Below are 15,926 nucleotides of genomic sequence, written 5' to 3'. Positions count from 1 at the left end.
CATTGTTGGGTTGGGGAGGTCACCTGGGAGAGGTGGAGATCAAAGGACTCTTGTCTCTGGCGGACACCTTTCTCCACATAAACCTTCTGCCGTTATAGGTGATTTGCTTGGCATTGAATGTGTTGTTTCCAACCCTCCGGGGAACAGGTACAAGTTTTCACAATAACACAATCTCCATGTCACTGCAACAAACAGGGAGTTGTAGGGTAGTGGGTCCTGTGCTAGGAGGCTCTATGTCTTTAGAAGTGGTTGACAATTCAGGACATCTCTCTGATTGCCCAACGCCTGGCATAATTATTAAATGCCAGGGTGGATGTACTCTGTCGACTTTGCTTAGCAAATCGCAAATGGCATAGGATATCTTCCAGCAGTAGGGAAAACCCTGGCTTGTTCTGTTCTCCTTCACAGAGAATGTGCAGTGTCCAAGCCTTTGTGTGTTGGAGTTCCCAAGGCAGTTCTCCCTCAGAGATGCTATTCCCCTGCACTGGGGCTCAGGACTCCTGTACGCCTTTCTTCGTCTACCTCTCCTGCCCACAGTATTAAAAAAGGTCAAGAAAGACCAGGTCCAAGTCATCCTGTGCTCTCCAGAATGGTGAGGAGAGTGTAGTATCTGGAACTTCTAGCCATGAGCATATGTCCTCTGATTTGGCTGTGTCTTCAGGAGAATCTCTTGTTGCATTAACAAGGCTGGACTCTGTACTCGAGCCTGCACAGCCTACACTTTCATGTGTGGCGATTGAATGGCAACAGCTGACGGCCTTCGGTCTTGCTGCTGAAGTAATTGGTGTTATCCTGGCAAACAGGTGCCTCCCCACTAAACCTGTATATGTGTGCTGTGGGATAGAGCCTCTACCAGAATTACTTTACCGAAGGTGAGTAACTTGTTAATCTTACGCCTTCTCACCAATCCATGTAAGTGGGGCCAATTGACCAGCTCTAGTTTCTAAGTGGGTTGGATTCCGGCTATACCAGAAACATATTCCAAGATCCTGGTGTCAGTCTATTCCCTGTCCCAGTGATGGTTTGTTCCCAGAACCCTATGCAGAAGCGTACAGGCGTTCATGCGTCATGCTTCCTCTCTCTAACCAATATGTTATCTGCATAGCCCAGGATTGGAGTGAAGGTTGGAAGGTTGAAAATTCGGGAGCTGCCATTTTTACACTCATCATTCTTTAAAATATTGTGTGAGACAGGAACATCAAGGTTTAAGTGACAGGCTCTTGTCAGCATTCGCTCTCTTTCTTCTTTTCTCTCTCTCTCCTTGCCCTACTCTCTTTCCATTGTCCTTTTCATCCTGACATAAATTACATACCTGCGTACTGGATGGAAATGGGGAGGTAATAACCCACGTTTCTTTTTATTAAAGTGTGTGGAATGGGGTTCTGTATGCAAAAAGTGTTTTTACTCTGCAGATAAGATTAGTACAAACCCGCTTTTGTTTACTTATGCCTAAGTGTAATTCTGCTACATTCATTTACATGTAAATGCATGTCAGGACTCTTGAAAACCGTTTTTGTGTGTATGTGGGGGTTGATATGAAACGCCATAGATGTATGGATAAGTAGATTTTTATGTATGTTTTTTGTAAAACTCTGCTATGTAAACATGCAACTTTAGAGTGTGTGTTGCAGTTAACACATTTTCTTGGATAATATTTTCCAATTGAAGATCTGTGCATGATTTTCAGTATCTAATCATTATTATTGATTTACTGATTCCTATAAGAGACTGGCAATAGAGAGGTATTTAGTTTAGTACAGGATTGGCACGAGGTTAGGGTGATTACATCCATTTTTCTGAGGTCGAAATTCTGAATTGCCTACATGGATCACTGCATGTTGCATAACATTCATAAAAATAAATCCATTTAGTCTTTGCATTTTGTGGTTAATGATCACATCTTGTCAGGAGATCCGTCCTAGCAGCATTAAGTGGTCGTTCGGATTTATGCACGTTCTCATTGTTGTTTTTTCAGAAATTTTCCATCCATATTGAATTGATCTTAGATAAAATAGATACATCTAGTCAAAAGACTCTTTGAATATACCTTCTCTCAGCCATTTCCTGATTCAGGGAAGACTGGTTTCTTATCATGTTTTTTTCGTGGCACATGTAGTTGTATGGACTACCAGCACTATCAAATGTTAAAGTGCTTGTGATCCACACCAGCCAGACCAATGGGTCCTCAATCTCCAAAAGAAAGTTGTCCACCCAAGCCTTCTTGGCTCCAGACAGAGGCCTTGCTTGAAGGTTTCCTAGGATTTAATTAGGGTACTGTAAAGCACAATTATACAAGTTATAATAAAGATCTAATTGCCTTATGGGTACCTGAAAAAGTAAATGCATTTATGGAAAAAATGAGGAAAGAAGGAAATAATAAGAAACACACTGAGCTCAATACACAATAAAGTGGTTACTGTGCCACACCACCTGCATTAAATCCAGTACCCTTTGCCATAAATACTGTATTCTGTTTATGAATAGTAAATCATTCTGAACACCGAGACAAGAGAACATAATACCAGTGCAGCTACTAAACAAAGTAATGATGCAAGGATAGTTTGCAAACATTCACAATTGTTAACCAGTCATGAACACAACACTGGAAAATGGATGAGTGCAATTCTCAATCCATAATTGAGTTGTTTTATGTAGGATTTGCAAACCCCTTACCATTTTGAAACCTACTGATTGCGAACACTTAACATAAGCTGAAACAAAGACAAGGCAGTGGCAATTGAAAATACAGTGTATCATAAACTGGAAAGGGATGGGACAGTACATTAGGCTTCAGGAAGGTGAAGTTACTCTAGCTGGGAAGATAGCCTACTATCTGTTATAGGCCTAAGTTGTATTGGCCCCTCACAATGGGTTTATCTTGTGAAATCAGGGGCCCTCTACTCTTTCGGTCAGCAGCTCCTTCCTCAGAGGGGATAACTGATTATGAATGGGTATAATGAAATAACAGTGGTTCTCATTCATTCTGTAACAAAATGTAATTTGTCATTAATTATTACTGGTCACAGTTAATGTAAAGCATAAATATTGTGACCATCACTCCTTTCAACCAAAAAGTTAAGATGAATCAATTTATGACAGTGAAGTGCCAAAGTGCAGTGTGTCCCAGGTGAGTAAAGCCCCAAAACTACAACACATGATTAAAACAATGAAAAGATTAATTCACACAAATGTTAGTGCTTATTTTGACATGATGTACATTGTGGCTTGTTCCTTGTTTCATTTGTTTTCCACACTCATTTTTTAATGTACTCACATTGTATAAATATTGACATGCACCTCCATTCATTGCATCCGAATAGGCCCTTCGGTTGTCATGGACAGTCCTGAAGCTGGGACGCACGTTGTGCTTGAAGCCTTGTTTTTAGGTCGCTTGTGTAAAGAAGCATAGTTCTGCGTCTTCCTCTCTGACACTGAGCCTTATTCTGGGCAAGACCCTAAAGCATGGGCTCTGTTAACTAGATGTACCCACACGACCATGCGCTGAGGTGGATCAGCACTGGCTCAATGGAGCACTCTCTTACTTGGAGGGCTGAGAATATACGGAGGCACATCCTATAGCAGTGGTTATTCCCTCTTTGCCTCGGATAAGTAGCGTTTGCAGACCTTCTCTAATTCTTTGTTTCACGCCACCGCGGGTAACTCTGAAATATTACGTCTCAAAGTATTGCAGTCCATCTCTCATGTCCCATCTTATTTTATCAACCGGTTTAAATGTCCCTGAGTGCGCAGTTATTTTTATCTTTACCACTGGGTGTATGCTTTTTGTAACAACTCTGGTACAGTTAGAATCAGCGCTTATCTCCCTTAATGCTGGCCAGATGTTTGATGCAGCTGAGCGAGGGAAGGGGTGTTTGGAAAGGGAACAGCTGGGAGGAAGGTCTGGAATAGAAAGAATATCCAGAGTTTCCTTCCATCTAGCATTCTACCACTTATCCCGATAAAAATGCTGCCCCACATGTGTGGCTGAGCCTACTGCCCACAAGAACAGATCAAACCAAGGTCAATGAGTGTCTCTTTGCGAGGACTCCCATTAATGCTAGTTTGGTCCATTCCTATTGCGGGCACTAGGCCCAGCCACACAAGTGGGGCAACAGTTTTATCGGGACAAGTGGGGTATGCTGGGTGGCAGAAATTGTGTGGATTCCTTCTGATTCTGGAAAAATATGTCAAAGAAATGCAAGGAAAATGTGCTGTTTTAGTCAAATTTTGAGATTTGCAGGGGCATTGTGAGTAAGAAAGATTTTGTGGGATTCACAAGAGACACACTACCCTGTAGTTCCCTGGATGTCTAGTTTTCAGAATTGCCTGGATTTAGTAGGTTTTCCTGGGTGGCCATTGAACCCAGGCCCAAAAACTGCAGCTGCCTCTTTTTGTTGATGTTGCCACGTTGTGTCTTGGACCCAGCCCTTTTGCAGGTGCTAGACCCACCCACAAGGTGGCAGGAAATGTGCTGCTCCCATCAGATACCAGGACTTTGAGTCACAGAAATGTAAAGAAAATATGTGTTTTTAGCCTATGAGAATTGCAGGGCTTTCTGGGAATGAAAACCCGGTGGGATCTACATGAGCCACCCTGGAGTCTCCCTGGTGTCTAGTTTATGAAAATATCTAGAGTTGGTAGATTTTCCGTCAAGACAATGTACACAATGGCAGAGAAAGACAGAAAATAGAAATATTACTGCACAACAATCTACTTCTCAAGAACACACATATAGCGGTTGGATTTGGCATGCGGGTGAGTGAAAAGTTAAAAATGAAAACCTAGATGTTGGAAAATTGGTTATTGGTAAGGGCAGGTAAGTACCTACACTTAGCTATAAGCCACTAACCTCCACTTAGGTCCAGTTAGATCTCAGTAAATTAAACCCAGCTCAACCCTTGGTAGCTTGGCAACGAGCGACAAGGCTTAACTTAGGAGACAGAGTGTAAAGCATTCAAATATCACAAAACAGTAATTAAATAAAACACAGGAAACAGTTTAAAAATCCAAAACCTATTTATAAAAATAGATTATATTTTTATCTTTAAAATGACACAAAAATGAATAAAATTGGATAAGGGGAACCGCAGATATGAATTTTTAAAGAATAATATTTTTTTTAGCGCCTAGAAACAAAAGGTGCCAATCGGGTCATCTGGTTGCACCTCGACCGGGGCAAAATCTAAGTTTAAGGCTGACCGCGATGGAGCCCAGCTCGGCTACAGGCCGCGGGAGGCCTCGGTCAAAAGTTTACCTTCGCACTTTGTCGTTTTTCTGAAGATTTTCTTCAGCGGGACGAACCTGCCAGTCCAATCCGACCTCCTTGAACCCTTCTCCGGATACGCGTCGCGGGAATCCTCGGTGGAGATTTTTACCTTCGGACTTAGTCATTTTTTGAGGTGAAAATCCTTCGACCGGGGTAAACCTGGATCTTGATCTGACGTCCTTGGAGCCCTTCTCGGATACGCTGGCTGGGAGGTCCCGGTCACCTTTCTACGTTCAGACTTAGTCTCTTTTTTGGAGATTTTCTTCATCGGGACGAACCTGCAAATCAGGCCGGGTCGCGGTTGAGGCAAGCCGGCTACAGTTGCTGCGGCGGGTCGGTCCCTCTATGGAGCTTTTTTCAAAAGTTCTCCAAACTTCTGGGTCTTCTCCCAGATGTTGTTTAGGGATCCACAGCTCACCCCAAGGGTCCAGAGGCTATGAGATGATCCTTGGGGTGTGGACTACAACTCCCAGAATGTCCCTTGCGCAAACTCCTTTTTGGCCACTGGACAGTGGTCAGCTGGTTGATTTCTTCAGGAGTTGGTGCAGGGGACTCTGGTTAGCAATTTTTCACCTGTAGCAAACAGGGAGTCCCTCCTTGAACCAGTTGAAGCCAGGCAAAGACCTTCTTGTGGTGAAGCCCAAGTGTGCAGCTGGTGCAGTCCTTCTGAGTGCAGGTTCCAGGTGCAGGCCAGGGGTCCAGCGGGGCAGTCCTTCTTCTCCTTTGGTTCTTCCTTGTTGGAATCTGATGGGGATCTGAGGTGTGGGTGCAGGTCTGCCAGTTTTATCCTTGCTCCTGGGTGAAAAGCAGGGGGGTCCTGGTTCTCCAATCAGGTGCAGGGTCCTTCCCCCTGTGATGATCACTTCCTGGGAAGTGTGGCAAAAATCAATCCCAGGAGGCAACATTCTCCAAAAATCCATCATGGCTGAATCTGATTTTTGGAGGTTACATCTGGCTGAGCCCACCCACTGATGTGGCTAAAAATCATAAACACACCCCTCTCCTGCCCTCTCCTAATCTAATCAAGGGGGCACCTAGTTGTCTGGGGTTGCAGGATGTGGGGGTGTTGCTGGTTGCGCCAAATGTCCTTCTCTGCCTTTGAAGACCAGTTTGGCAGCCCTCCCCCTTCCTGCCTCACCATCTGCTGAGGGGAGATTCCCTCCCACAGGCACATCTCTTTGTGTGAAGCCAGGCCACTTCACATCTCATCAAGCCAGCCTGGCCAGGCTGCCAGAGGCTGGCCAATCACAGCACAGCAGCAAAAACAATGCAGGGCTGAAATTGGCAACTTTTCAGGTAAAGTTTAAAACTCTTTACCTGAACAAGTTATATTAAATCCAACAACTGGAAGTTGTGGGATTTATTATAACAATTAATGTGATACCAAACTCTTTGTATCTGTCACTTAAGGGGACTTTTAAAATTAAAATAAAGTCTCCCCAGTCTAGCCTATGAAGGCCATTCACTACAATGAGGGAAAAACGAATTTGGCTGTTTTACCTCACCAGGGCTTATAAAACTATTTTTATAAGGTCCCTGTTTATAGTTACATGGCACCCAGCCCTAGGGCCACATAAGGCACACCTTAGGGGTGACATATGTAAAAATAAGGTAGTTTAAGACTTTAGAACTACTTTTAATTCCAAAGACGAATTTGCATATAACTTTAATTTAAAAGCAGCCAGCAAGGCACGCCTGCCTTTAAAATGACACTGGGCACCTCAGCAGTGCACCTATGGGTGCACTACCTATGCTGTGGTCCCTAAAACTACACGCCCTACCATATACTAGGGACTTATAGGTAGGATGACTTAGCCAATTATAATTAGCCTAATTTGCATACTAATTTTACACAGAGCACAGGCCCTGGGACTAGTTAGCAGTACCCAGGGCACCATCAGAGTCCGGAAAACACCAGCCAAAAGTGGAAAATGGGGGCAAAAAGTTAGGGGGCCTCTGCAATCAGTCCTGTTTTCTCACAGTAGATATAACTGTTAATTATATAGTACAGAACCAGTAACTCACAGCTTGTGAGCAGTAAAGCCACAAGAAGGCACCAGCTGATTTACAGGCCATTCACACATCTTTCATGCATCACACACACACAAAACCATTCACGCCACCAGCCGCGCCCCAGCACATTAAAACACTCACATCAACAAACAGCGCCATTCAAGGGCCCTAAAAAATGTCCACTCTGTCCCCCTTTGGCCAAAACGTCTCAATTTTTTGGGAAGCACCTTGCCCAAGTAGCCACTCCCAAACATGCATAAATAACACAAATCCCTAGTGTCTAGTGGTGTTCCACCACCTTGGGGGCAGATTGGCCAAAAAAGTGTCCTTTAAGTGGCACTTACCATACACATAAACAAATCCCTGGGGTCTAGTGGCTTTCTACCCCCTGGGGACTGATCGGTCTACAAAAATAACCAATAGATGGTCTGTTATAAACAGGGAGCAACCCTTACCCAAGGCATCACTCCCCATACACATAAATAAGTAAATGATGGTCTCTTATAAATAGGGAGGGACCTTTGCCCAAGGGATCTCTCCTTATACATATAAATAAACAAATCCCTGGTGTCTAGTGACTTTACACCCCCAGGGGGCAGATCGGCCTGCAAAATTGACAATCTGGCCCCATGGGTGTGCGGCAATTGGCAAACTATGATCTAGTACAAACAGGGAGCAGCCCTTACCAAAGGAACTGATGCAACCCATGATCCCGCAGCAGGAATGCACTTTAGAGTGACACAGGGTAAAGGGAAAAACTCTTTCCTGTTACCCAGTGTCTCTCTGCCCTCCTTGTCCCGCCGGGGAGCAAGGACTTACCTCAGACAGGTCCTCCTCCCTGGATGAACTGGAGGCAAATGGCTTCCAGTGAGTCGCCGGCACCTGTTGATGACATCATCAGATCACTGGGGGTGAGATTCAGGGTGTCAGCAGAAGGGCTTCCACTGCCATCCCTGGTGGGGGGAGGTGACAAGAAGGGCCCATGATAGTTGCGCTAGCTCTTCCCACGCTGGTGGGCGCTAGGACATGCCGGACATATCCTCAGCTCCTGAACACAGATGCTGAGAACATGTCCAGCATGTCCATAGCACCGAAGAGGTTAATGCATTGTGGTGTAGTGTTCTTAAATTAGAGCAACGTTGGGGCATTTCTGATTGATGGTGTTCCACATCCTAGGTGCATAGATGGAAAATGCATTCTGCCTTGTTTTTTTGTGCTTCTTGATCTGCAGGTTGATCGTGTCTTGGCTGCGGGTGTGCCAAGGACTACCAGAAATGGTTAGCCTGTCTTCTAGTTAAGTGGAGGTGCTCGTCTTAATGGTTTTATAATCGATGTAGCTGGTTTTGACGATGTAGGCCGGCAAGTGGAGTCTAATATATTTCATCAGGATGGGGGGATGTGATTAAATTTCTTCAGGCCCTGGATGAGAAGTGCTGCGGCATGTAGAATGCCCTTAAGATGTTTCATTGTGAACTCTAGTAGGCCATGAAGCAGGGTGTTACCACCATCTAGATCAGGTGTATCCAACCAGTTGATAGCAATCTACCTGTCGCTCCCAGACACCTTCAGAGTAGCTTGCCTTGAGTTCATTTTTAAATACAGGGTCATATTTCTCTTTGAAATTAAGGGAAAGCAGTGTTTAGTTTGCATTATCATCAGACTGCAGATGGCTGAGCCTGATATTGAGCAGCTCTAAGTCAGTTTAATGGGCTAGGCTGGGGGACAGAGGTGAAAAACGGAAGCATATAAGGATTTTACTCTTAAATAAAAGTCCTTTTTGACTCTATTGGAAGAGAACAAAATGGTGTTTCTGTAAGCTTTTAAATGAGAGAAAATTAAAAAGAAAAGGTACAGTAATGATTAACTCTTCATTTTAATTTTTTCCCATTTCAAACGGTGATATTTACAAGCAGTGGTTTTTAGCTTGCAGTGACAAGTAGACACTGCACCGTATTTATAACTGGAAAATTTTATTTTTTTAAATGGGAGAAATTTAAAGCGAAGAAAACTTATTCTATGAAGTCTTAATGTATTTCTCCAATTTTAATTAAGCCAATCACATCCTAATGTTTTATGAAACATGTTTCTTCAGTTAAACCCCCCCCCATTTAAACAAATATATTTTTCTGTTATAAGTATGCAACATGTTCACAGGCCATAGGAGAAATTTTAAATGATGAGTTTTATGGAATCCATATAAATAAAGTTAACTCTTCAGTTTAGTTTTCTCGACACAGTATCATATTCATAAGTGAAAATACAGCCATTATTTTAAGTGGGAGGAATTTAAAGTGCAGAAAAATGTTCCATATTCTGAACATTTAATTCAAGCAGAATATTTGTCTGTACTTTAAATCTATCCCATTTAAGAAAAAATGGTTGTGTGTTTGTTTGATACATGTAACAGTGCTATATATGGTGAAAGGTATGTCCTTGCCACAAGTACATACACAACACAGTCTCTCAATCACCTGTACACATATATTCCATTTATACGCACACATGTTCATACATCCCCAAGGACCATGCTCTCAATGACACATGGCAGCCCTCTCGTAGTGCCCCTTGTCAAAGTATTTTGTTCAAACCATAGTATCTGGCTCTATGAACATTAGGCTTAAAGTCAAACTTAGCATGGAGTGTCTAGTTACAATTCACAAGTTGCTTAACGTTCATTACCTCACAATGATTTTCGCAGATCAGAAATGGCTGTCACTACAGAAAAGGTTGGAGACCCCTGATCTAGATGCAAGAGTACAAGGGCTTGAACAGCTATTCCGTAGTCACTTTCTCGACTAAACAGTTTTACTTTCTTCAGAAGAGAGAGCGGGTAGCAAACTTTCTTTGTGTTTTTTTGGCAGCATGTTCTTTGAGGTGAGGCTGGTGTCCAGGGTGAAGCCAAGTGACATTGCATTCAGTACAATTTGGGGTTGAAAACTGTCTTAGTTGAAGTAGGAGTCATCTGTGGTCATGATTCTTGTAATTGGGCCAGGTTTGTACTGTGTCTCCTTTTTTGTTCTTTGCAAAAACAAGAATTGAGTCTTGGTTATGTTTGGCCTCAGGTAGGGACTGGACATCCAAGGCTGAATTATATGGATACAGTGTTTGAGGAGTTAGATGTCTGAAACTGAGGAGACATTTAAGAAGATTAATGTATCATCTGTATATTGACGAATCTTGATGCTGTTATCTGTGAGTAGAGCTCCAAACATCTCCATGTAGCGAGTGAAGATGATAAAAGATAGAATGGAACCCTGGGAGACTGCAACTGATAGTGATGTTTTAAAACAGCTGGGTGTCCATGTGAACACACTGATGTGAGTTGGAAAGGTAGGAGGAGAACCAGTGAAGGACATTGCCAGTGAATTCCACTCCAGACTCCAGGGTGCGTATGATAGTGGAATGGTTTACTTTCTCGAAGACCAGTGAGAGGTTCTGCATTATCAGGAAGCAGGATTCATCTGTGGTTGGGGGATGCTACCTTCAATGTGTAGAGGCAGTGAACTCCATGCTACTGCGTGATCAGAAGGCAGACTGGTAGTTCTGCAGGAGTTCGTTAGCAATAATGTGATCTTGGAGCTGAACATAAACTGCTTTTTTAATGATGTTTTTAGTGAATGGTAGGTAAGTGATGGGCTGGCAGTTGGTGAGCTCATTAGGGTCTAGTGTGGGTTTCTTCAGGACGCAGGGGTGAAAGAGCTACCACAAAGAGAGCTTAGATAAAGGATGAGGTGTTTTGCTTTACTGCTGACCGAGCCAAAATATACACGCTGAGAGGAGTCGAAAAGATTCTCTGGAATGCACTTCTTAGTCTAAAAAAGACATTAATTAGATCTTTTTGCAAGGCTCGTGAGGGAAGGTCAGTATAACCGAAAGTGTACTTTTAAAATGTGCAACAATGAAGTAGGATCATGTACAAAGAATCTTCAATCTATAAACAACAAATATATACATGCAAAGATACAAACACTTATATTGATATATGTATATATATTCATACACAATGCAAAGCAAATAATTAATAAAAATGCATCACCGTAGGGCCTGTCTGGTGCTTCATCTTTCTCCTTCAGCAAGTCGTTGACCCCGGTTCGACCGCAACAAGAAAGATAGTGACCTACCCTCACTGGAAATATATCATCCATTTGACGCCTCAATCCTGATTGAGGTCTCTGACTCTCCCACTGTCTACCTAGGTTTCTTATATACCTTAAACAAACGAGGAAGGAGATTTCTGGAAAAAACCCTCCCGCTCTGCAAGAAGTATTAAAAAATACTGGCTATTTTAGGTTAGGGTTGAAAGAAACAGGTTGGAACTGGCCAGTTTCCCAAGTGTCTCTCCCAAGCCTAAGCCGTTTCCTGTTCAACTATAAACATCGTTTAGTACATCCTTATCGTGCTGACTGACTCCTCGACATGACGTCCTAGCCCTTTGGTGAGAAAAGAACAAATAAAAACGTAGAATAGAAAACACGTTGCATAACATGTTTTGTACCGAAAGATACTCGCACTTTTAACGTGGCGGTGAAGCTAAGGCTAATCTGACTACAAAATGGAGTCTGTAACTGTTGACCACTAATGTGACGGTGGACAGCTAAGCCAAGTGCTAAGTGGTGCGACAGGGAGTCGGTGGTCAAAACACAAATATAACTACATGAGGGTATAAGCTCAGATTCATAAAAAGTGGCTTTGAGGAAGTTGATTATATTAGCAAGATCTTATAGGGTTAGGGCTTTAAAGGACTACCACTGCAGGATTCTCTGGAAAGGGGTGGGCATAACATAGGAAGCAGGCTTGGTGTTTTTGAATTGTTTTTGGATATTCTGTATTTTTTCATTGAAGAAAAGATTGGTGACATTGCACATTCCTGCATAGTGAATAATAGTTGAGTCAAAGAGGGGTTGATACAGTACTTCTTTTGAGAAGTGGTCTGCTTCAATTGTTGGCCTCATTAATGAGCTGACTGTGTGTTGTGTGGAGGGACTTCATGAAGAGGTTAGGAGTTCTGTTTTGTATGCATTTTCTTTCCTGTTTGTGGGTAGATTCTTCGTTTTCAGCAAGTTCTTTAGAGTGGCACAGTGTTGAGGGCTTTGCCTTGTACTTGTATGTTTCAATTGGGACATTAATGTTCACATCGTTTTCCGAAAAATTGTTGAAGTGGTTTAGATTAGTGTTGGGCTTGAATGTGGAGCTAATAGAGTGAGACATGCATGCCAGCCTCAGATTTTTTATGGATAAGTCTTTAAAGGATCTGCAGGTTTGGATTTCTGTTTTGAGTTGACCTTGGTTTATTAGTAGGATGCTGGGCAGGGAGATGGGGATGGTGAAATGGTTGGACCAATCCAGGAGTGTGGGTGGTTAGAATGGGTTCTTAGTAGTGTTGTAAAGATAAAATTGAAGATGTAGCTTTTGGAGTGTGTAGATTTTGTGACATGCTGTACCACGTTGAGTGTGTTGAGCAGGGTGTATCTTTTTTTTTTTTTAATATAAGATGTTGAGCACTGTAAAGTAGTCTAAGAGGGTGGTGTGGGCAGATGAGATAGGGCTGCCAGTGAGATTTGTGAATTCTTTTAAGTCCTTGTTCTAGCCAAGAGGCCTGTAGATAAGATGGAAGATGGTGGTTTGAGTTGCAGAGTGTGTGAAATGGTTTGACAGCAGCACCCTGAAGTTATGTTACTTACTTGCCTAGAATGCAGGAGCATGGGGGATATGGATGACAGTGAGGCCTTCTTTCTTCTTACATGTGCAGTTCACACAATGGATGCTGTAACTTGTGAGAAAGAGGACATCTAGGATGTAGAAGTGAACCATATTTTGTTGATGAAGAGGGTGTCAAGCTTGTGAAAGGGGATTAGGTCTATGATATCTGGTGGGTGGGTGGAATGAGAATGAGTTGGAAACTGTGCTGTGTGATTAGTGAGATGTGTGTGAGGTTGAGTCTGTGTGTTGCATGTCTGTATGTGATTGTGTGGATTGGCGCTGTAAGTTGCTGGGTGGGGCAGATGATTATATCTTACCTTGTAGGTTTCAGTAGAATAGGGTTTCTGTCCCAAGACACAATCTGGCCCAAACAAGCCCAAAAAGGCTATACTCTTGTCTGTGCCCACCCTTTGCTGGTGATGCCCCGAAGAGCTGACTGAAGTAGGTAGAAGGCAGGAAGTTGTGTCATTTCCTGTGCAGATGGATGACTGGAAATGTTACTTCTTGTGCAGATAGAAGTCCTCTTGCCTTGTTTCTTTTATAAAAGATAGTTCTCACAGTAAACTTGTGATGTCACTTCTTGTTCAGAGACATGATGAGATTTGCGATGATGTCACTTCCTATGCACATGAATGTTGCAAAATGCACTGTCACTTCTTGTGCAAATGGAAGATCGGATATGAAGTCCTCTTACTTAGCCTGTTCTTTTAAACATGCTTTTGATTGAAAACTGGTGACTTTACTTCATGTGCAGATGGATGGTGGGAAATGTAGGGTTGTCACTTCCTGCTAGGATCGCAATAGGAGATGAGGTTCTATTGCCTTATCTCTTCATTTAGCTAATGCTTTGTCTGGAAACCAGGTATGTAACTTCCTTTGCAGATGGATGACGGGAAATGCAGTTATTCACTTCTTGTGCAGAAAATGCAAGATGAAAGCTGTTCCTTATGTTAGATGTTAATGGCTTACACAGGAGAGATTATTTTAGGAGCTTATGGGCTCAGTCAGATGGCAGTCCCATTGGTTGTGGCAGTCTTACAGGCACAATCCCGAGACACCATTTGTATATGCAGAGGTAATATCATGCAAAGGTAGCAATATAAATATGTGTCTATAAGAGTGATGAAGTAACTGCCAGAGCAGCAATAATGCACCATCAGGATCAGCAGTAAGTGTAATTCATATCTCTACTGTACATATTTTTTTAATGCATTCATTTTGTGCCATCCCCCAACCCCACAATGTCCTCGTTATTTGACAATGCACCCGTTTTGTTCTCAAATACCAGTTTTTCTTTTTCGGCAAATAATGTTATTTTCCGTATATTTTAACTTTTCATTTTATTAAAGTAATGTAATTTTGCTCTCAAGTAGAGGCTTTACATTTTAATACATAAACTGGTGTGGCCTAGGATGACTCGTGTATACAAGGGTTTGGCACCATTTATCAGGGATGGCCACTATGTTCCAGTAATGCATCCGGATACCTGGGGTTATCATCAAATTCCATGAGTTCTGCCACCGATGCAGCACCAGTATTTAGGCAAGCAAGAGTAATTGTGGAGCATGTAAATGCTGTGTCTAGTACAGGATTCTGGATATATTTACAGAACATAGATCTGCAGTGTGACGGGAGTGGGTGGCGCTTGACATCACATGTCCGATAGGTGAGCCACTAGTATCCTTGAGTCCACCTCCATCAGTAAGAAGTGATGATGTTGCCTGTGGGCAGGCTGGCGCTCTGGAAGTGGAACTGACTGCTGTCACACTACCTGCTGCACAACCAGTCACCTGAAAGCATAATCTAGAATAATCATATATTGACCCACCCGAAAAGTGTATTTCAGTTTTTCTACAGCCCCTCTACCAGAGATATGCTTGGGCAGTGCTAGGGGCAGTTACACACTAGATATATGACGTCATTACTGACATAGTCTTGCAAGGGTAGTCATACCTAATGTTCTCCGGCTTTGAATTTAGTTCTATAATGGGGTCCTTTGAAATGGACAAGGGTATGCAGATGTATAGTTTCTGGAAGCATCCTGCAAGTCACAAAGTGATCATGATAGGACATAGAGAAATAGACAGATTACGTATTTTGTTACCAGTAATTAGTATTTCTCCATTGTGTAATACCTGTTCACATTTTTCTGTGGATATGTTTGCTTTTCACTGGCTCTTCTTTGGTATCTACTACGCAACTGGAATGGATGTACAAGCAGTAAACCTGATCCATCCTTTCATGGAGGAGTGATTTGGGCAATTCAGACATAGTCGAGTAATTTTGATAATTCTTCTGTTTTATAATCGGTTTATCCCATGGCAGCTTCACGCACCACCTAATCCACTTAAACGTTGATTTCTAAATGGTCAGTGTATTTATATAGTTTTGAACATTCCGATAAGGAGAAAGTTTCTCTACTGCCAACCTCCTTGAAAACTTTACAAATGTCTGTTGAAATGTGTTAATTTACTAGGTCTCCTGCCCGAAAGTCTGAGTTTGCAGACACAGAAGGCGTGCAGCAGTTTCCAGCAGCCACGCCAGCAGCCCAAGCGCCCGATTCATCTATGTATGCCAGCGAGTACAGATCAGAAGACAACTCCAATTATGAACCGGTACCATTTAGTGCTTCCCTCAGCGAGTCCTCTCCCACTGGAATCTCAGACCATGCCGCACTAGGTAAAGTCCATGGCGAGAAGCCTAGTTTGGTTTAAGAAGGCACACTTGCTGTATTTTACTTGACAGAACATATGTCTACTTTGTAATGAGTAACTTTTGAAATTGTGGTCTTGTAACTTCAGAGCGGTACTTCCTATCATATGCTCCCATGATCTCAGGTCCACTCTGAATGGTCACGAGCAAGGTTCACAGTAGCAGCCCTGAATCTTTATGGATGGTGAAAAAAAGGATGCAAGAGATAACCTCTTTTCACTATCCATCTCCCAAC

At 42.7% G+C, this 15,926-nt stretch overlaps 1 protein-coding gene across 2 annotated transcripts in view; it reads left to right on the top strand.

Moving 5' to 3' along the window:
• Positions 1-15,926, top strand: part of OCIAD1 (OCIA domain containing 1) — a 213,778-nt gene that overhangs the window by 159,391 nt on the left and 38,461 nt on the right. For both annotated transcript variants that reach the window (XM_069201505.1, XM_069201501.1), the window contains one exon: positions 15,456-15,658. In XM_069201505.1, the coding sequence (XP_069057606.1) occupies positions 15,456-15,658 (203 nt within the window). The remainder of the gene's footprint in view (positions 1-15,455; positions 15,659-15,926) is intronic.

Source organism: Pleurodeles waltl, chromosome 1_2, assembly GCF_031143425.1.
Source record: "Pleurodeles waltl isolate 20211129_DDA chromosome 1_2, aPleWal1.hap1.20221129, whole genome shotgun sequence".
Taxonomy (NCBI): domain Eukaryota; kingdom Metazoa; phylum Chordata; class Amphibia; order Caudata; family Salamandridae; genus Pleurodeles; species Pleurodeles waltl.
The sequence above is the reverse complement of the archived record's forward strand: the minus strand, read 5'-3'. Positions and strand labels throughout refer to the sequence as shown.